We start from the raw sequence: 21,978 nt of genomic DNA, 5'->3' as shown, positions 1-21,978 counted from the left end.
GTCTAGGCTTTCAATCAGGATATAAAGCGAAAAGGCGCTACCGTAAAGACTGGTGTAAAAGCGCAAGGAAATTTATGCGGCGGATAGGAGGCGGCTGGCTTGACCGCGGCTCACAAATGACGGCTCACTTTACCGCGGTGGCATAAAATAGTGTGCAGGTGATACAAGATCGCAGTCTGTCCTATTTTATTTTCCACATCTAAAATTAGGTTACAGTCAAATTCCAGTGAAGTGTCTGCGCTGCAGTGTTTACCTTTGCAAGCTAGAGCCAATCAAACTGTGGGTCAGGCTGATAAGGAATAACGTCCAGTCCCACATAAAGAGGAACACCTGGCCACTCAGCCTCCTCCTCCTTATATTTATTACACATAAAGAGGAAACTGTGGTAGATTTTGCGCGTTAAAAAAATAATCAGAGAATGAGGCCAAATAAAGTTGAAAAACTACAGGCTACATTTCACTGTGTGTTATACTTGTATAACTATGCATGTGACAAATAAAGAACCTTGAACACGCACCACTTTACAAACACGGCAAAATCACGACTTGATTCCGAAACCGTGAGCAAATGTGGACATGTTTCTTCAAGCCGTGCAGCAGATAGTTAAGAAGACCGTGATGTAATTACTGGATTATTACCTGCACTGATCAGTAGAGAAATTGCTCCAGCTGTCGTCACCTGGGAGTATCTCGTGGTTTTTGGGAGGTGGAGGTCTCTCCAGCACGATGATAGCGAGCAAAACTCCCAAAATAGTCAGACATGCCACAATCGCAAGTAGCTTCACGCAGCTGGTCTAAGAAGGTGAGGTTTGAGAGGAAGAGAGCTTTAAGAGTAAGAAAGGTCACGAAAGCGCATAGTTTGCTTTTTAATGTTTGATGCTGCCCTACCCTTTTGTTTGAATCGTTACTGTCATCAAGGCTGCTATACGAGGAGGTCATTTTCCCCTTTCAAGTGCTGTTAGAGACCAAAAGCAGGACGTTACCGTGTCGGACAGAAGATAAACAAATTAGAGCTCACATCTGTGATAAGAACCAAATCATCTTCATTTCTGCAATTATTCCAGATGGTTTTCATTTTGGAATTGGATTCATTTTAAAGTAATGAAAAGAAACTTACAGATTGAACTCTTTAAAAGTTTCTTCTACGCCAACTTGATTGTTTTCTTCCTCCAAACTTCCCCCCAAATATGAGCAGAAGTGAATTCTGATGCTGAATATATCACAACATAGTTCCCATTTTCAGTTTCGTTTCAGGTTTTTGGGGTAGTTCTGTAGCATGGGGAGGGGTGAGTGTAACAAGAGATGACAAAAAGCAAAACAGGTTTACTAATCACATTTATTTGGAAAAAAACAAAACATATCTGACATCTTACACAAATAACCAAACATAAATAACAGCTATCAAATTACAACCAAATCATTTGGGTAGGGAAGGAATGGAAACAGAAACTGAAGATCCAAAACAGGGGACAGAAATTTGATACACACATTTTAAATCTTCAGCGGACCGTGTCGGACTAAAGCTAAGTGGAAATACTATCCCACAGAAGATGAATAGCAGCAACGGGTTGAGAATGACAAGAAGAAAAACATTCAAATTTTGCTGGAGTCTGTAAACAACCACTGTACTCGCCTGCATGAAACTTTATCCCATGCAGCTAATGTGGCACTTTTGTAGGTACTTCCCATTTACAATCACATGCATGGTCCAGACTAGGAAGAGGGAAACTGAGAAGCTTGCCGGAGTTCCCTGCTTCGGCCTCCTGTGTCAGCATCGGATTCTTACAATCTTTCACCGGAGAGTCAAAGCTTTCAGTTTGCAGCGTATCGGCTTAAAGAGGGATGACGCTGTACTACCTCAGTGCAAAAAGACGAGATTGAGAGGTAACCTGTAGGACGTGTAGACGATCTTTAGACATTTACACACACGTTAACAAATCAGCTGCTATCATCAAAATTTTTTAACAATTTCATCCAATTTACTTGGTCATAAATAACATTACATCTCTCACGACTCGAAGGGCCGAGGTGTCGTGCAGAAACAGATAAAGACGACACATTTCTCGTCCTTGAAATCGTGTTCGTCTTTGGACAAAGCTTGGAGCCAAATTTTGCTTGAGGCGTGGAAAACAATCCAAAGCTCCCAAAGTGTTTGACACAAATATAAAAATAAGAAATTTTACAAAAGTTAGAAGGGCTGGGAATACTCTAAAGCTGCAGCCAGAGTTTGTGATTGCTTGCTGATTTACTTATAGAGCCCACCCGTTCCTCCATTTAGATTGCACACTCCTGAAGTGGATTTTTTTCACCCTCTGTTGGACAAAAGCGTAGTGCTGACGAGGGAAATAGTACCAGCGTGCACACAAAATTGGCTTGTAGCGATTGCATAATAGTAACAAACTATTCTGGCACAAAAGGCGACTAACTCGCACCTACAGCTGTGCTGTGTCAGTTACAAAATACCAGTGTCTCAGGAAAAAATCCCCTAAAAAATACATTTTCATTCTACCCCACAAAGAGGAAGGAGGCAAACAAAAAACAATAAGCGTGGGGAGTTACTGAGGATGGAGCACACAGCATATCAGCATGTGCGAGTATTAACTTTAGTTCTTGCTATTATAAAAATAAAATACTTCCTCAATGATGATTTGTCACTAAACACACATGTTTGTCGTATCTGAAGACTTCCCTGGGACGATTATGTTCAGGCTTGTTTTTCTCTGGGCAGCTAATTATGATGAGCTTTTATTAAAGAAAAAAAAAGTGCTGGTGATAACAACATTGGCAAATAATGACGACTATCTGTAACACACACAATCAAGTATAGCTTTGTGGTCTCTCTCAGTGTGTTACATCCTTACACAGGTGGGTGTGCTTATAGTGCAGTAGTGTGTGTTTGTGTGTGCAGGAGGATGCACTTCTGTGAACAAAGTCTCACTTCCCTCCTTTGGGTTTCCTTTGTGCGCACAGAGGTCTGGCACCTGGCTGTTTGGAGTGGACTGGCTGGACCTGCGTGTTTGTGCCAGATCTCAGACTAAATATCCCTCTCTGACATCGTCTGGGGTCGCAGCCGCTCTCCTGACCCTCTCGCTGGGCCTCGGGCCACCGCCACGCTTGAAAATGGAGTGCACCGTTCTCCAGTCTCGTGAGGAAGAATGCTTGCTAGTGTGAACTCCAGATGAGGAGGAGACTGCAGTGGCTGAGGTCTTGGTAGCTCCAGGCTGCCAGCTGGGCTCCATGACTGTGTTAATGACTAAAAATTAAAAAAAAAATAATTGAAATTAGTCATCAGCCACAAGAAAATTATTTTAAAATTATTTCCATTTAAATAGTTTCTAAAGGGTCTGAATGACTCACCTTCGAGTTGTCTCTGAACTCTCCTGAGTTCTTTCAAGATAGATGAGATTTCCTGAAACACAGACGTCTAACTTGGCTCAAACATGCAGTGTTTACAAGCATGCGTTTATCCTGTCATTCAACCCAAAGCACACTAACCTTGTTGGATGTTTTTGCAAACGGGACATTATTTTCAGAATCGACCTTGGCCTCAATCTCTTCCCAGATATCCACTCTGTCCTGGAACATCACCCTGTGTGCAGAGGTGCCTTTCAGTCAACGTTCTGCTCTCTGACACTGATCATTTTGCAGAATTTATCACAGCAAAAGTAAGCCACAGCTTTCGTTTGACGTCTGAAACATTACCAAATAACGACCAGGAAAAGACAAGCTGAAGCCGCATGTAGCAGAGGAAACAGTTTTTTCATCTGTGTCTCATTTACTTAGATTAGATCTCTGCTCTTGGGCCCATATCGTCAGCCAATCTGTCTGTGAGCTGACTCACTAAGTTACAGTAATTAAATTAGAGCTGATGCTCACTGCAGTCTGGCTGTCAGACAGGATCAATAAAGTTTTTCATCAAAGCCAGATCAGGAATGGAAAGAGAGGAGTTTAAGTGTTCATGGTGTCTGCTCTTCTTAGTATCTTACTTCATTTTGTCAGCGAGCTGCTCCGTGTTTTCTCTGATAGCAATTATGACCTGAGACACCGGATTCAGCATCGCAGTGTCCACAACGCCCTGAGGGGGACAACAATAAAACACTTTTATAAAAGAGCTCTCGTTACAGGATATCTAAAGGAGAAGCAACCGATCATGTCTGACCTCTTCTCTGCTCCTGGAGTTGTGTTCACGGTCACTCCAGCTCTGCTCAGCTTCCCCTAATGGTGCAGAACTTGGGGGGACTTTCTGGTAACTGTTAGCCTCTGAAACATGCTGATCAAGAAAAAGATGAAATAAAGAAATACGTTTTTTATTTTTTAATGGCAGGTAAATGCATTAGAAGACTTGGTGTAACTATGGTTTTCCTTTATTTTATTTAAAAAGAGATGACTAGAATCATCTTCATCTGAGCTCTTTCATCGTCACTTTGGGCTAATATCGGTCTATAAGCTATGAATCACTGTAAAATTTTAAAATGTGGTGGAAACCACAAAAAAAATGTTTAAGTCATAAATGGTCCCATATAATTTTCAATTATGAGCCAATTCCTTTAAAACAAATACCAAAGCTGTAAGAGAGGTAAACAAATCCATAGCAGGAAATGGCTTTACAATTAAAAACATCATAACAGCACATGTTAACACATGACTGCTGTCACAAATGCCCTCACTCGTTCACTTGAAGCTTAAGGTAACAACGGTACCTGTTCATAAGAAGCCGCCGTGGAGCCTGGTGCACTGCACTCCTCTCCGGGCTCGCCATCACCCGCTACATCGTGGATCTCTCTGGCTAATATTGCCAAGTCTTTGGCCAGATCTTGACTCAACCTTCAATAAAAAAATTAATAAATCCATATTGTATTGAATTTAAGTATTCCTTTTAAACCAATTCTCCACAACAAAGCAAATATTTTTGCAAGAAACTAAAGGAAATATCCAATAAAATATATTCAAGTTTAGTGTTGCAGTGAAGTAAATGAACCGTTTGAAGAGATAAAAATCATCATCTACTGTGATTTTTCACACAACCCTTAACTAATGAAACAAAAATAAATGCTTAAAACTGTTTGCGTTTGCTGGAAAACCCAAGTATTCACACCAGAAACGCCCAGCCTGTCATATTTCTTACCGTGCAATCTCAGCACTGTGTGTGGACCAGTTGTGGAAGGCATCTCCCTCGTTGGTCTCCTCTTCAGAGTCTCTGCCGCGGTGTTTCGGGCGCAGGGCCACGATCGGCTGCGGCCGAACCGGATTGCGTGGGCTATGAGAAGCTGAGGAAGGTTGGGAGCGTTTGTGTTTAGGAGTGCTCTGGTTTGAGTCGTACTCCTCATCTGAGGTAGAGGTATAGTCAGAGCCTTTCTGTCGTCGCCTAGAGCCTTGGTGTTGTGAATTGGTTAGAGTTTTGGAAGACGAGGACAAATAAGTTGGGAAAACAGGAGAGAGAGAAAGAGATGCCATGAAAGAACCACCAAGAAAAAGAAAAAAACCCACTGAGTGTTTTAATAGAAACCCCCAAAACATTTCCCCGAACAAGAGACACACATGATGCTGTGGAAGTCTTCATGACTTTCCAACAATTTACTGTTGTTGTTTTTAAGGGGGGGTCTGAACCAAACTCAAATGAACACTAGACTTCCACAGTACAGCGGCTGAGTACAGATAGGAATAAATGAGTTTAAAAATAATACACGTTGATTTGTAATGTGAAACATATTGTGTTAAAGTCAGGACCAGTAATACACTCTCAAAGCATGGCTGCATAAAGAAACGGCAATCCAGCCTTCACTTCAATGAGTGTACACTGTGCAGATGAAAGATATTGAACATTGGAGAGTTAATATTAGTGTTAGTTTCCTTCACACACAGCTGTTGTTTGATGAAAAAGTTCTTAATTGCAGAGCTGAGAAATCGGTTATATTAGCTGAGACTTATAAAGGCTTCAGACCAATTCTCTGTCATGTCTGACACACATTGCAGGCATGTCATTCCCACAATGCTAAATCAGAGTTCATTTTTATGGCTGATAAGGCCCTGCACTTACATATATAAGAACAGATGGTGTGTAAGTGCCGGTACTATACTTACTTGCTGTGCTGCTGGCATATTTGGCACTGCTGGAGCGAACACGAGTGATTGGAGTCCTGTTGAGTGCTGCCTTCTGTGGCCTTTCTCCCGGCTTTGGCCCTGGACCGGAGGCCCTACGAGTGGAGCTGACACCCAGCTCTGCGCTGCGGTTGGAAAATCCTGTGCTTCTGCCTGTCCACTGTGGGGTGGAGGAGGCCTCGTTGTCACTGGGTGTGTTAAATGAGCTCGTCCGTTTCCGAGGCATGGCCAGCATATCCAGCCTGGAGAGTTTCTTGGCTTCCTGGGGCTGCTTAGCTGGGGTGTTGTTGGCCTCCTGGTACAGCTTATCAGTCTCTGTGCCCTCGTTGTCTGAGGCCTCTCCGAGGCGAGCCCGGCGCAGCATGGAAGTCCTGGTGGGTCTTGGGGCTGATAGACTGTTGGCACGACTCAGTGCCTGGGACACTCTGGAGCTCTTGGTATCCTCCTTCTGAAGGGGAATTGTGTATTTGCGTGTTTGTTTGCTGTTTGACTCCTGATCAGAGTATGGTAAGCTCTGGTGGTCATCACTTAGGTCTGTGGAACCACGTTTTCCCACACTGCGTCTCAATCCGACTGGCCTCCTCAGAGGTTCAGTCCTGTTGCTCCTTTCTGCTTCCTGAGTACGGTGCTTTTCTGAGGACTGCTGAGTCGAATCCTGACTAGTTAGGCTAGCTGAAGACCTCTCTCTCTGGAGGCCACTGACCGACACTTTTTTTGTTAGTGTGCTTGGCTTTGTCTTACTGCTGTGTTGGCTGACTGTACTGGAGGTGTCCACATCAGACTCCCCAGAAAGAGAGTCCATAACAGGAGATGGAGTGTTGGTTTGTCCTGCTTGGAGTTTGGCTTCCAGTACAGCCAGAACATCTTCAGTCTCTTTGAGAAATGAATGCGTGTCCTGACTGTTAGCTCTCTGCAGTAATTCAGGGTTTAGATCTCTTTGAGCAGGCTGGCTAGAGATGTTAGGCAACCTGGTGCTGCTAGATCGCTCCTTCGTGAAGCTCTCCTGTCTGAATAACGGGGATGCTTCTTTACCCTCTGGCCTCTGTGTTGCCTGGCTCAGTACAGGAGCTGATACAACAGGTTTGACTCTTGCAGACTCCTGACTGCCTCTCAGTTTGGTCAGAGTGGCTGTTGAAAAGGTTTTGGTCACCTGTTTTCTCTCAGCCTTAGGAGTTCTAGCTTTGGGCACCACCTCCTCCTCTGACCCGATGTAAAAAGATGTAGACTTGGCCGGGAGCGTGCGCTTGTCTCCATTTTGGTCCGACAGAGGCTTCCTCTTCTGCTCTACAATAGATCCATCATCTGACTTGCTGGCATCACTCAGGCTGTCAGGCTCTACATCGTCCTGCACAGTTAACCTGTGAATGCCGTCTTGAGCGTCAGGGACCCCCAAGCTGTTATCTTCAACATCAAATGTTGAATTTGGGTCATAATGAACATGAATGCTGGGAGCTGGAATGTCACTCTTCTCCGCCGGTGATGTCAGCTGCAGGCCGCGCTGAACTCTTTCTTGGCTTTGGCTGAGCGTAGCCTTGTGGACGATTGTGCCTCGTGCTGAAGTGGAACAGTTTTAATGCATATTAACCACAGACGATGATGCTGAATATCATTCATATTCATCAGGGTGTCTCATTATCATTTCAAATAGAGCAATGGCTGGTTAGGTGGCTTACCCCCTTCCGACAGTCCCATCTGGGAATGGATGTCAAAGAGGCCGGACGAAGGCCCAGATTCTGCATAGCTGTCTGCCAAGCTGGCCCAGCAAGACATCCACTTAGGAGCCCCCTGTAAGACTGCACCTCCTGACTGAACCTGTAAAAGATGGCATACAAGTTATTCATTACTGTTAAAAATAGCAAAACTGTTAAAAATATAATTCCCTTAGTTCCAGTTATTATAAATTCCAAAAGAGCAATCTGGTTCAAGTGCTGTACATGTTGTACTAAACACGTGGTTTGGTTTTCTGTTTTCTTGTATTTGGTTAGAAAAGAAAAACCCAAACGATCATGAACCCAGAGCCTGTGTGCAAAGAAGAGGCAAGTGCACAAATCAAAAGAGAGAGACCGAAAAAAGAGCAAAAACCAAGAAGGCAAATCAAGGAAGCACTACATCCCGATTGGTGCAATCAGACACTTGAGTCTTACCGACTGAAAATAATCATTGTTACATTAAAATGATCAATCATCTATCCATTCATCATTCAACCCTGAGCAGGAAAGTTTACCTTCACCAGACTCTGTCCCTGCTCTGGAGCTGGCCTCACCTCCCCACAACTTTTCTGACTATGCTCCTCCCTGCCCTGAACAATAACAGGCCTAAATGCTGACGGTGTTTCTGCTTCACTCAGGTTCGTTCGCTCTGGGCTGTCAACGACACCAAACACCTGTCAGGAACAAAGCATTGCAAGTGGATAAGTGCACAGAGAGGCAAAGCAGGACTGCTAATGTTCATGGCTCAGGACTTCACTCCGAGAAACACGAGGAGACCGGTAATTAGCAAAGCTGCCTTATTTCTTTTAAAACGAGCATACGTGAAAGAACTTGCCTGGTCAATCTTGCTCCGTGCCTCTTCCAGCTCCTTATCGTGAACATCTGTTTCAATAGTGTAGGTTCCTGCGTCACTCAGACTGTCCTCCTCTTCATTTCTGGGGCCTGTGGGGCTCTTAACTTCAAAACTTTGAGATGCTGGGGGCATAACAGGAGCCTTGAGGGGGACAGGTTTATGAATTGGCGAGGAAGTTTGAGGCTGGAAATGAGCGTCAGGCTGAGGAGGGCTAGTGGTAATTTGGCCAGACTGTGATGCTGGCCCTGAACCTGCTTTAGATGCTGTAGTATTTCTCTCCCAGGTGGCAGAAGAGATCTCCTTTGCTTGTTTCAGTAATTCAGCAGTAAACTCCTGGGTGAGTTTAGATTTGCGGCCCACGCTGCTAAATGGTCTTGCGGACACAGATGAGGATGAGCGGGAGGAAAGGCTGGTGCTGATCCGTTCTTCAGTCTTTTCCCTTCGTAGAGAGCCAGCTCTTTGGGGGCCCATAGAAGCAGGGCCCTTCAGGGGGATAGTGTACCGTTGGGTTGGTGGAGTAGTGGTGGAAGATGGAGGTGTGACTTGTCTCTCCCCAGTCGGACTTGAGCTTTTCTTTACTTTCTCCAGCTGTGGCCTGAGACTGGAGGGTTCTGGTGGGGCCATGATATTGATGGACTGGGAACGCTTCTTTCTCTGGTTGTCGTCAATGAATTCAATCACAAAGGCTTGGTGGGGCTCAGCTTTAGCAAGACTGGAAAGGGACTGAGACTCTGGTGGAGAGCCAGACACAGGCTCCACTGAGTCAGGGGAGAGAAATCGCTGTGGTGGGGAAGCTCTCAAGGCTTGTGGAGAATCCTGATGTTCTAACTGGAGAAAGTTATTTCCATTGAGTGCTGGGTGCCCCGAATCACTTTGAGAACCGTCTTCATGGTAGTTTGCTGTTGATGGAAGGAGAACAAGTTAACACAGTATTTCATCTAAAACTAGAGTAAACAGATGGTGTATGAGAGACTCACTCTTGGTGGTCTTCAGAAGAGATGGGTCACTGTTTGTGCTGCACACATCTTCATCTTGCGAGCTCTTTCCCATCATGCTAGCGCTGCTTTGGACGAGCCAGTCAGCAACTTTACTCTCTGCTGACATCACCTCAGTAGGTGTGCTAGCAACCTCAGTGGAAGGTTGCTTACGCTGACGGAAAGAAAACTTGGTCACATGGTCCTTGATTTTCATTTTACCTGGCGTGCATTCATCAAATTCGATGGTAAAGGATGCGTGGCTTTGAACCACAGGGGGTGTGGGGGTGGAGGAGATGCAGTCAGAGGCATCTGCTGTGTCTTTTGTTGGAACTTCATGAACCTGTGACTCTGGCTTCTTGGTAGGACGCTGCTGGAACTCCTTTGTTGGGATCTCAAAGTAACTGGGCTCCCGGCGGTAGGAGAAGATGGGCTTAGCCTGACTGTCTGGCAGAGAGCCATTGCTCTCATATGTGGGCACATCTTTAGCAGGTTCTGTTGTCAATAAAAAAAAGCTTTTAGTGTGCTGAATATTAGAATATTGTCACACTTATATCAAAGTTCCTAACTCAAAGTTAAAGGAACTCAGATTTATGTAAATCTCTTAAAGCATAACCACTAAACATTTCCTGAAAATAAGAGCCATAAATAACATGAAGGTTCCAGACGGTGGGGCAGCACGGTGGTTAGCACTGTTGCCGCACAGCAAGAAGGTCCCGAGTTCAATTCCACCATCAGGTCTTTCTGTGTGGAGTTTGCATGTTCTCCCCGTGTTTGCGTGGGTTCTCTCCGGGTACTCCGGCTTCCTCCCACCGTCCAAAGACATGCAGCTTGTGGGGATAGGTTAATTGGATAATCCAAATTGTCACTAGGAGTGAATGTGAGTGTGAATGGTTGTCTGTCCCTGTGTGTTGGCCCTGCGACAGACTGGCGCCCTGTCCAGGGTGGACCCCGCCTCTCGCCCTATGACAGCTGGGATAGGCTCCAGCGCCCCCCGCGACCCTGAAAAGGAGAAGCGGAAGCGGATGGATGGGTTCCAGACGGTAGGCTGGGAAAACATATCATGTGATTGGCCTTTGGATGCCAGCTGGGTGTGGCCAAATACCACTTTAGGAGTTCAGAGTCCAGTGGAGGGTAGTTGAGGGGGAATAATCTGTTTCAGTCTGGGCAACGTGAGGAGAACAATCACCATCATCGGCTTAGATGGTCATAATCCATCATGAGGCAGACAGCCACTGGCCTGGCATGGTTTGGCCTGGCTATCAGTCCACAACTGACAGCCAGGGACCTGCCTTGGGCTTAACACCATCTACCTCTCAGTGACCCACAGAGAACATCAAATGCCACAAAAAAGGCAACTTTAAATCTAATTCACAAACATGGGAATATCCAATAAATGCAATTAAATCACTAATATAAAATACATTCTGCTTGTAAAGACAAACACTTCTGAAGGCATACACCAAATGAAAGGAGTTTACAGTGATTGCATGTAGAAATATAAGACAGATTCCTTCTCTGGAAATTTCCCACCTCTGTTCTCCTTTTTGTTGGCCGGGTCCTCATCTTCTCCCCACCAGGAAGGCTGGCCATACAGAGGCGTGGGCTTGGATATCGGAGCATCTGTGGAGGCTAGCAGGAAAAAGCCCACAGACAGACACAAACACAATCAGGTACATAATATACTAAAAGGTGCAGGGAGGAATGGTAGGAACAAAGAAAGAGCCAACAAAGACGTGAATTTAAACCACTGCTTGGTTTTATAATCCAATAACTTTGTTAGTCACATGACAAAACAGTGTTTTGTTTGACGTTGCAACAATAAAAAGTTACACAATGCTGGAGCTCAGAAACAAAGCCTTACGCTGCAAGTGGCCTTTGGATGTTTCAGAGCTCCCACACATTCCCATGACACAGAGAGTGTAGTGGGGGTAGGCAGGTCAAACTGTGATGCCAGATGTATCAGCAAACCACCAAAACATAATCCTCCTCATGTGAGGACAGTACAGCTAATCCTAATCTTTATAGGAAAAATGGAAGAAATCGGTCCAGGATATAGAGTAAGCTGGGCACGCAAAGGCTTTATGTATACAGAGGTCTCTGCATATATTCTCTTAAATTTGAGACTAGTTATCTTGGCTAAATTTGCTGATGATATGTGTTTAGCAAGACTTGCCATATAACCTGGCATACTGTTCCACACAAGCCAGCCAGCCTCTACTAATCAGATCATCTAGAAGCCGCCGTTTGGCCTGATAAATAGGATAAACAAGCTCTTCTGAGTTTAATGTGGCTGCACAATCCCAAGTATCAGCAGCACTTGACCACTGTTGCCTTGGACACACACAATAAGACATCAACACAGTGACCGAAGAGGCAGAGGGGCACGTTACAGATTCCTTTCCACTTATTTAATCTTCCCCTTTTAGCTAAAGAAAATGTGGGCGAGTGTAGCAGCTTCAGTACACAGAGCAAGGTTATGCTAAGTGTATTATTTGGCAAACTGTGCACAGACACAGAGGTACAACAAAGACGGGACATAATCTCCCAAAATAAAGGTGGCAGTTATTCGGGACATTAGGTACTGTGTTTGGAGGTAGTTAAAAAGCAAAAAAAAGTGAATTTTTGTTTTAGCTATTGTTATAACTTACTGGATTTGTTAAGTATGGAAACTTTAAAAAGGAAGCCACTACAAGAGCAACCACTGGGAACGCTGGACTGTTAATTTCATGCCCTCTTTTTTTCCTCAATACTAAATAGCCCTGGGTCCTGGCACAGTAATGTAGGCCCGACTGAGTCACACACTGTACAAGTGAAGTGTCCTGTGCTGCAGACAGCTGGAGGATTGGAGTCACTCCACATCCTGTACAGCTGCAGGGGAAAACAAGCACAGAAAAAGACACACACGTCTTTTTTTCCTTCTCTACGAGGCTCGTCAGAATGAAAAGAAAACAAACCTAATATGAGATATTTGAGCCACGCTAGGCAAAATAACATATCAAGACCTTAAACAAGCTCAGCCAAAGAGACTGAATTTGCATCAGCATTTGTCAACAGAGATATGCAAGCTCGGTCTCTGTGAGGCAAAGAGACTTTCCTACATCAAACAAACTCAAAATGAATGAAAGTGACACTTTAAAAAGCGTGTACTCATTTTCTCTAACATACTTCTCTCACTGAGGCTGTAGATTTAGCACGACAGCAGTGGACACTTTCACACCAGCACAGACTCCTTTGAGTGCAGGCAGTAACTGCGTAGCAACAAGTAAATATAGAGTTTGCACTGAAAGATGTCTTGCAAATAATGAACTCATACTTGCAGGCAACATAATCACACTCTGCTCCAAAGTGATGTTTACTAAAAAAACAAGCTAACAAAAGAAGTGTTTCTCGCAGTGCCGCAGTCAATTACGCAGCTATGAGAAACATGAGGCATGTGCTGGAAAAGTCCTATTTTAGGCACAGTTGTAGTTTTCCTTCTAAGCTCAAAGGCCTGATTATGGAGCAGAAAGCACAAGGCTGCTGCTTGCTAGATTAACTACAGCTGGAAAAGGTTTCATCGGTGTGAATAAGCTTCATTCATAAAATGCCTAACTTAACAGTGCCCTGACTGTTCTGCTGTTGACATAGAGTAAAATAATAAATTCACTAAGTACATGTCAGAGTAAAGAGGGTGTGAGAGAACTGGAAATATCAGCAGTGACAGATCTACCATCACCTACATGGACAGAAGTGCCAAGCTGGGACTAAAAACCTACAGACCTTTCTAATTCTACAGCACGTGGCTGAACCACCATCAGGGTGCTTGGCAGCAGAGCTCCTCTTGTCGGCAGTCAGGCATGTCTGACTGAGATAAGACTGTTTGTCCTTAACTCTTTACCCCTCTGCTTGTCTGCAAAGCCCTTACTCATGTATGCTTACTCTGGCAACCCTGGGATGTCAAGATCTACTTTTTTACCGACACCACAGGATTGTAGCATCAGCCTCTCTACTCACATGGCATCCTAATCCCACAGCAGGGAAGCTCTTAATAAGAGAAGCCATCATCCTATCGAGGGATCTATGGCCAAAGTCATGCAGTACATGGAGACTCAAGCAGACTTCCTCTTCCTCATGTATGTGGGACCAAGCTATTCAAATCCACTTCATTTAAAACTGTTTCTCTCATGCACCCAGAACAATTTATCTACTTCTGTTATCATAAAACCTGCAACCTTCCTGCTAACAAATGAACTGTGTGGATAGAATTATTTACCTGTGAGGGAGTGGGCTTTACGCTCAGCTTTGTCCTGGAGTTTGGCATTGGATAAAGAGTCTTTGCTCTTCTCTGAGTGCTGGAAGTGCAGTTTCTCCTTTGCCTTGGCCTCCAGGGCTTTTATGCTAAGCTGCAACTGGCTTGTGTACTTCTCATGCTGCACACACACACAGACAGGAGGGAAGCAGGATGTGAAAAACCTTCCGCCAACAATCAGTACAGCTGTAACGGTCCTAACATATACACACTGCAAGGAAGAATATCCAGCAGAGACTCAAGCTTCAACTTCTAAATATTACACATGCATCATTTTTATTTTAATTGAATTCATCTACAGTAACTAGCATCATTAAACATGCAGAAATGACTTTAAGTGTTAAGTTATTTAATTTAATATGAAAGAAAAAATTTATTGTAGATAATTAAGCTCTAGTTTGCCATGGTAGGAGTTGGCCTGGGAAGATTGTGACTATTTTAACATATTATTTAATACCAAAATAATGTTAGTCTTTCTCAGTAGGGATCTACAGCAAACAGCTATCGCTGAAGACAGTCGAGCACTGACGGTTAAAAAAGGAAGCTTACTCTTACTTACTTTAAGCGCTTCCTCCGGGACTTTGTGTTGACTCTTTTCCAGGATATACACATGCACATGTACAGATGGAGTTAAAGGAAACAATCTACATATTTTTCTTTTCAAACAATTAGATATTAGAGATGTCCTGACTGGAAAATACTGAGCACTGACCATTACTTTTTTCTGATTGAAAAACCAGAAATGTTGCTCATTTCTCCGTTTGCACCAAGACAACAAATAAATCTTTATTATAACCAAAAAATAAGTGAACTGGTTTACTGTCTTGTAGCACTATCACGAAACTTATCAGTTCTAAACTGATGAGACAACAGATAAACATCAAGAGACATCACCTATAAAGCTATAAATGTATTTATAGCAGTGAATTACTTCTCGAAACTGTGCCCCTTCACCTCTAACGACAAAGCATGTCTACATGTATCTGTACACTGAACAGTGTTGCTTTGTGTTATCTAACATACATTTCACCACTCATTAGTTTTCTCCTGAGGTCAAAGGGCGCAGGCGGCTTCCGGTCAACAGTTCACTATCCTGGCTGAAAAACACACAGGATTTTCATGCCAGTAGATCAAGGTGGAGAAAAAAAATGTAATAAATGTGAGAAAAAGTGCTGCTGACCCCTGGTCCTTTTCTGTGTTGAATACCAAAGACCAATGAAAGCAGAAAGTCTGGATAATGTATGAATGATACACGGCCAATGATGATTAACTCATTCACTGCCATTGACGTCTATAGCCGTCAATGGCAGTGAATGAATCAATGGGTTTAACTCATTCACTGCCAATGGCTGGCAGTGAATGAGTTAAACAAACAGAATAAAAATAAATAAAAATGCATAAAGTTTAAAACATAAGTATAAAAAAAGGATATCATAACCAAAGCGAATGACATCTGACAGCTTTAGGGTGATATATGTCTGGTCTGGGATTCTGAGGTCGTTCACAAATGTCTGCAAAACAGAAAAAAACAAAACAAAATTCATAACATTCACTGTTCATTCGCTAATGAAGGTAATGACTCACAGGTGACAGGCCTTCTAATTCCAAGCACTCGGATACCGTAAGGTGCTTTGCCAGCGGACCTTTCCCATTGAAAGTTAATCCACCAACACGTTAAAACTCTGATGAGATTATGTTGTTATGCAATGTCAGTAAGCTTTTATAAAACGGCCAGGTGGAAAGAAACGTGCAATTTGTTCATCAATTTGTTTTAACTTCTCCCTTAACTAACAGATGGTTAGAGGAGTTACTCAATTTATCTTTAGATGATTAAAAGTAAAGAAACAAGGATAACACTGTGCACCAAGCAGTAGCTCTCATTCTACACAGACTAAACAAAGGTAATTAGGGAAGGATTTCACTTATAGGCCCTCGTACTGTTCTGCTCTGATTCGTTTAGCTGCAGTTACTAAGGCCAAAAGAAACACTGAGAACAATGAACGGTTTCTCCCACGGCTCAGCTCTGGATTTCATTTGGATAATGGTGCAGTGAAGTGGCAACAGCAGCAGAGAGACAAGGGAACAGGGTGAGATCGAAAGATTTTCTTTTTTTTGGGGGGGGGGCCAATGGTCACTGTTTGCCCAACCGTTTGCACACACACACATTTTTGTACTAAGGGATTTACTGCAGTTGAAACACGAGCCTTCGGTGATACCAGAGACTTTTTTTGTTGTTTTTTGCACAAGCTGAAGTACAAAGTTTGGAAGTAAAGACAGACCCACTCACCCCGTTCAAGCTGCCCAGGTCCTTCACCATGTGCTCATCTGTATTTGGGTCATAGTTGATGACAGCATGCTGTTTATCCACACTCCGAGACTGAAACAAATGTGGAAAAAAAAAGTGCACGATGTGCTGACAACTTGATTACATGACATGAAATTTGTGATCATTCACTTAGATTCTAAATTGAGATCCCAAGATAAGATTTTCCAGGCTTACAACTGGGATTCTGGAAGGTGGCGACAGTACGAATTTTACCTATATGCACCATAGGCACTGAGTCTATCAGACATTATGTCAGTTTAACAGCTTATTCAGTTTTGGGTTGAGGTGGTGTACACTTTGAACAGGTTGCCAGGTCATCACAGGGCTAACACAGTCACACCTACAGCCACGTTAGAATCAGCAGTCGACTTAACATAAATGTATCTGGACTGCGAGGGGAAAAAACAGAGTACTCAGAGAGAACGTGCCACCTCTATAGTGAAAAGGTCACTGCCAGTCAGCATGCAGACCTGGGACCTTTATGCTGCGAGGCAACAGCACTGCACTGCTGTTCCGCAGTAGTTATTTTTGATACCTAAAAAGTCCTTTATTCTGGTTTACACACAATCCCAATTAACAAAACTGTGCACAAATATTTTCATGAGATGGAGCAGCGGGTAGCACTGCTGCCTCGCACCAAGAAGGTCCACCATCAGGCTGGAGCTGTTTGGCTTCCTCCCACAGTGCACAGACATGCACAAGATCAAGTTAACCGGCAAGTCTAAACTGATAAAAGGTGTGAATGCAAGTGTGAATAGTTGTGGTGTTTCTGTGTTCGTTTTGTGATAGACTGGCAACCTCTCCACCGATGACAACCCTGAAGTGGATAAGAAGATGGATGGATGGGATTGAAACAGGAATTTTCTTTTGGATGTGCCAACGCGCCCTAAACTAACTATTCGCCCTAATCTACCAAAATCTTCTCTGAATGCTGAAGTTTCTGTGCACACATCTGCTATTACACAGTTGTGTGGAGTACCCACAATGTTGTTGTACATGTACAACAACAATAAAAGGGCTATTCTATTCTATTCTATTCTATTCTATTCTATTCTATTAAGCAGAGTAAAAATGCGTCTTCATCAGTTAAGTTCAGGCTAAGCCAGTGATTCAGACTGACTCACTTTTTCTTCTCTCCTCATTAGGGCCTCAGCACAAGCGAACTCACTGAGTGCCAAACTTGTCTGCAAAATTAACCCTGTCATTCAATGGACAATTTATGGGCTTGTCACAAACTGTTCCAAACCAAACCCTAACTGGGATAAACAGCAGTCGGAGGCAGTCTGTACTGCCTGTGTTAATCAGCTCAATTGGTCTCCTTTTAAATAACTTACTTTGAGTTCTTAGTGTTGGTTAATCAATTTGTCGATTAGTTTAACAGATCTGAATTCATAACTCGTAGCCCTTAACTTCCCTTTGCACCTCTTATCAGAGGAAAACAACGTATCTCTGGCTTAAGAAACAATAACAGGCCACTGAATTAGAAACAAAAGGCACTCAGTATCATTGTAGAGGCGTACGGTCTAATTACTTCTCATGGAGATACAGACTGATCAAACACTAGTACTCATGGAAAGTCCAAACTTTCAAGGCGAGGTCCTTAATTGTGCAGTTTGATAAAATTTCCCTTAAGCTGGATCCGTGCCTCTCATGCCAAACGGGATTCTCTTCTTGTAATCTTTCAGATACAATGTGAATGAGGGAGGAAAAAAAAACTCCCCAAGAAACCCAAAACATTTAAGACATTAAAGACAATATAGGGCAGGAATGGGCTATGTGCCAAGTCAGGAAGAAGCCCCAAGCACTAGAAATATCTGCATCGCTTCAAGCTGGGGAAAAAGATGAGGCGGCGACGCCTAAATGTGGACATAAGCAACTCTGTGGTTTGCGGGGCTTTTCTGCACATAACGCACAAACTAAGGAAAGTATAAACAACTGCTGCCGAGGCAACATTCTTCCTTCGCTGGTCTAAACACAGAGCGAGAAGAAAATGGGAGGAGAATATTACACAAAAACCACAAAGAAATTGTGTTTGTGGCACACAGAGCATGGAAAAGCAACACATGGGAATGCTTTAGTTGAGTTTTTAAGTCATTGTTTGTGAGGCTGCGAGGGGCAACTTTGAGTGAAGACACCGTCACCTGGTTAGACACCTAACCAGGTGACGCATGCCAGAAGCCTCCTGCTGGTTTTTCGCATACTTGTGTGACCAGCTGTCCTGTCAGACATCAGTGCAGAGTAATGCAACTTATCCTGAGCATCCTGAACGTCACGTACGACACTCTGCGTGACACTCACCTGGAGCATGAGCTCGCAGTCGTCCCGACCGACGAAGATCATCTCGCGTGGCAGCCTGTGACGCGTGCCAGAGCTGCTCACCAGAAACCATGATGTCACACTCATGTTGGGGTTGCGAGTCAGGACCTTCTTGGCATCCTGGGAAAAGACGACAACCAAATAGATCTAGGATGGCAAAAAATCTTTATGCTAATTTAATGTTATCTGAAATTTGCTGTGCTTGTTCTTCATTTTAAATAGGCTATTTATATTCCATTTATAATTATTTGTTTCACTGATTTTTGTCAGTATTTTATATCAAGCTTTTTAGGCAGTATTAGTCATTGTAATTTCTTGTGTATTTTTTCCTCCAGCTATTTTGTTTGGTCATATTTTGTTTAATTTCACTTAATAAAGTTGATGACTCTGTTTTGGCAGGAACTTTCAAACCTTTGGGATTAATCATATTTTGCTACTATCTGAACAATATTGAATATCATTTTTTTAAGGGCAAAGAAAAACCCTCACTGCAATGAGAGGATCTTTTTATCCAACCAGTTGTGTCTGGCTGTATTACTACCAGCTAATGCCATAAAAAAAACGGATCCCATTTTTGTAGCTAGATTTTCACTCGTCAGGAAAGGCTACACAGCAGAGTATGTTCACACGAGTAACAAACGCAGATATCGTAATCGAATAAAGGCGATATGAGATGTTAGAGTTTATCTTTTCGATGAAGCATGCCGGGAAACTTGTTGCAAATGGCTCCTGTGAGGAGTAAGGTAACGATGGCTAACAATTCAAACTTCCAGCTCAGGTTTAACTTCCTGTAACCTTTGCGAGCTAACCAAAAAATACAAGCCAGTGTTTGTATTTTAAATTACAAGCTGCTTACACTCTTGTAAATAAACCACTATTTTTTTTATTTGATAAAACAGGGAGCTGTTGGGAGTCTGTCGGTGAGGTTGTTTAGCTAACGCTCGTGAGCCTCCGGCTTGAACGAAATAAGCGATCTCCAAACGATTTTCCCAACAAGGACTCACCTTTAAAGCCTTCTCCGTTTTACTCCTGAGTGAATCCAGTGTTTGTCGTCCCACAGCAGTTTGGAAATTCGACGTCCGACCGACACTCACTTACAACGAGCTCATCAGGTGACAACGGGCAGGTAAAGTTCGCTCACACCCTTACCTTCCTGCGGGAATGACAACCGGACGAAACTCAAACGCGTCTCCTCCCGTCGGGCTGACGTAGCTTGACAAGTCCCCATCAAAAGCGTTTTTTTTTCTCTCCGAGAGGTTAGAGGAGAGTAAGAGCTCTCACTCTGTCCGGGTTCCGGGAGCAGAAAAGATGGCGGCGGCTTCAAGCTGAAAGCTAAGGGTCGTGTCCAGAGGAAGAGTGTTGTATATTTTTTTAAAATATCAAAAATGTCTACCTACCTTCTTTATTTTTTCATTTTATTAATTTATTTATACATTTCTCTTTAATGTCGGCTGCCCTGAATTTGTTAAATGTGTAATGTTTATTAGCGTGGTTTCTAAGACTTTTTATGGGCCTAATTTATTTTATATACAGTTGAAAAGTTCTAACATCTGACGTTTGTAGCGTAAGTGAATGGTTATCTATTGGCTAAATAAATTCAGAACTTCGACGCGCATGTGCAGCACAACATAGCGCTAGTCGCCATCTGGTGAGTAACCGCTTTTATAGACGATCTACGGCTTTATTCGTGTCCCGACCGGACTTTGTTTATCCTGTGTTTCGCTTTGGCAACGCTTTCCCGTCTAAATAGAAGAAATGAAGGCGTTTGGGAGAAACAGCCTCTAAGAGCACGAACAATAGGAGGTCGTCGTTAAAATCAGCTCATTAGTTAAAAGTGTGCAAAGCGCATGTTAACTCATAAACTATGTTAAATTAAAAATAAAACAATATCACAAAATACCACCGTTTAACTTTGCAACAGGTGGTGATAATCGCTGAAACAGAACTCTGGAGATGATGGCAGGCTATAAAAAATATTAATCCAAAGACAGAAGCCTTGCACCCACTAGATGGCGCTCTAGTTTCAATTTACAGTAGAGCTGCTCCGGGTTAAACAAAAAAAAAGATTTCATCACGAGATTCATTCAGGAAATTTCAAAGAAGCCACAAGGTCACAATGACTTTCTGTGTTTATACTGGGTGTATAAACCATCCAGTTTATTTGAACACTTTCATATTTTACTGAATCATGGTGCATTTGAGTGCAATGAAAACAATGTTCTCATATACTGGCCATGCATTATGTGCTCCAAAACACTAAGTTCACTGTGAGGCAAATGTGGTTGAGTTTAGCTGAATTTGCCCTCCACCTAAAAGAGGTTTTAATCAGCAGGTCTGACCGGTTTCCGAGGGCTTTCCCTCTAAACAGAAAACACCCAGCTCTGTTACGATTAAAACCTGCTCTTTCACCAATTCACCACTTTCTTCCACAGACGCCATGAGTCAGCACTGAGACAAATCTCTGAGACGCATATACTTTCACGGTGACATCACTGGATGGAAACTGAAACTGGATAGAGTAAAAAGTGTGAATTTCCCATGAACCAGACAGTAACTGTGGTTCTTTTTCTGTGCAGCTGGTGTTACACTTTTTCTGCTTTTGCATATCTCACGTTAGGTCAGAACTTTAATATTGTTTATCTGTCTATACAGCTTAGAGAACTTTAGACAAATCTATGTGGGAATGTGCATTTCACCCACATTTACCTCATCACCACCACACTTTGTCATGTGTGTTGGGGAAATGCACTTGGAATCAGGTAAGGGACTTTTTTGTCAGGTGAGCTCCACAATGGTTCAGACCTCGCAGTCAGTGTGTGGCGCTGTGCATTGCAGCTGGCCAAAAGACAGACTGTGAGCCCTGGCTGTCAACATCTGCTCCAGAGACTGTACCATCTGCCCGAGGCCCCGGGGGGAGCATCTCTCCTCGTCTCAGACCAGCTGTGGAGCTCCAGACGTGGACCTGAGCAGTCTTGCAGAGGCGGAGAACACGGCCAAGACACAGTCAGAGGCGCTGAGTGCTGGAACATTTGTCACACACACTTAGCCATGTTTTATCTGTGGGGTGTGATCACAGTGAGGTTTAGACAAACAAAACTCCTGCATCAGTTCTTTCTTTCACTATGTAGTGGCAGATTACCACTACATACCAGTTTATTTTAAAGCTTTTGTTACTTCTTATTTGTAAATCTACACAGCAGTATGTCAGTAATTCATCTCCAGCTGAATCAGTATTTTTGTTTCAAAAACGTAATGTATTTACAGCTCTGTGTAAAAGTCTTCAGACACGCATATCTTTCTTTCTTTGGAAAATGGGAAATCTATGCAGCAATTTCTTCAAAAGTGCAAACTCATTGAAATAAAGTATGAGGCAAAAACAGAGTTTTACGACTCTAACGAGATTTGAAAGTC

The 21,978-nt window shown here is 43.2% G+C and overlaps 2 protein-coding genes across 6 annotated transcripts in view; both read right to left on the bottom strand.

Moving 5' to 3' along the window:
* Positions 1 to 1,266, bottom strand: part of pld4 (phospholipase D family member 4) — an 11,665-nt gene extending 10,399 nt beyond the window's left edge. For both annotated transcript variants that reach the window (XM_005742781.2, XM_005742782.2), the window contains exons 1-3: positions 1,117 to 1,266; positions 888 to 954; positions 639 to 793 (exon numbers count right to left, since the gene is read on the bottom strand). In XM_005742781.2, coding sequence (XP_005742838.1) covers positions 639 to 793; positions 888 to 938 — 206 coding nt within the window. In that variant the 5' untranslated portion in view covers positions 939 to 954; positions 1,117 to 1,266. The remainder of the gene's footprint in view (positions 1 to 638; positions 794 to 887; positions 955 to 1,116) is intronic.
* Positions 1,267 to 1,317: 51 nt separating this feature from the next.
* On the bottom strand, positions 1,318 to 19,869 carry cep170ba (centrosomal protein 170Ba). 4 transcript variants are annotated; one of them, XM_013913282.1, is made up of 19 exons: positions 19,572 to 19,869; positions 18,550 to 18,687; positions 16,213 to 16,302; positions 15,358 to 15,436; positions 14,485 to 14,543; positions 13,890 to 14,046; positions 11,168 to 11,266; positions 9,638 to 10,129; positions 8,643 to 9,559; positions 8,323 to 8,481; positions 7,772 to 7,910; positions 6,081 to 7,652; positions 5,125 to 5,371; positions 4,700 to 4,823; positions 4,159 to 4,269; positions 3,986 to 4,074; positions 3,495 to 3,588; positions 3,357 to 3,408; positions 1,318 to 3,252 (listed from the first exon to the last, which is right to left on the bottom strand). In XM_013913282.1, exons 2-19 carry the CDS (start codon positions 18,652 to 18,654, stop codon positions 3,029 to 3,031), a joined length of 4,809 nt encoding a protein of 1,602 aa, XP_013768736.1. In that variant the 5' UTR covers positions 18,655 to 18,687; positions 19,572 to 19,869; the 3' UTR covers positions 1,318 to 3,028. The 4 variants fall into 4 exon arrangements, with proteins under 4 accessions (XP_013768736.1, XP_013768738.1, XP_013768737.1 ...); XM_013913284.1 differs by having other exon boundaries at positions 5,125 to 5,266; XM_013913283.1 differs by having other exon boundaries at positions 8,362 to 8,481.
* Between the last annotated feature and the right edge of the window lie 2,109 nt (positions 19,870 to 21,978).

Source organism: Pundamilia nyererei, unplaced genomic scaffold (genome assembly GCF_000239375.1).
Source record: "Pundamilia nyererei isolate P.nyererei 1_Seehausen unplaced genomic scaffold, PunNye1.0 scaffold00123, whole genome shotgun sequence".
Lineage (NCBI taxonomy): Eukaryota > Metazoa > Chordata > Actinopteri > Cichliformes > Cichlidae > Pundamilia > Pundamilia nyererei.
Note: the sequence above shows the minus strand (reverse complement) of the source record. Positions and strands in the feature narration are given on the sequence as shown.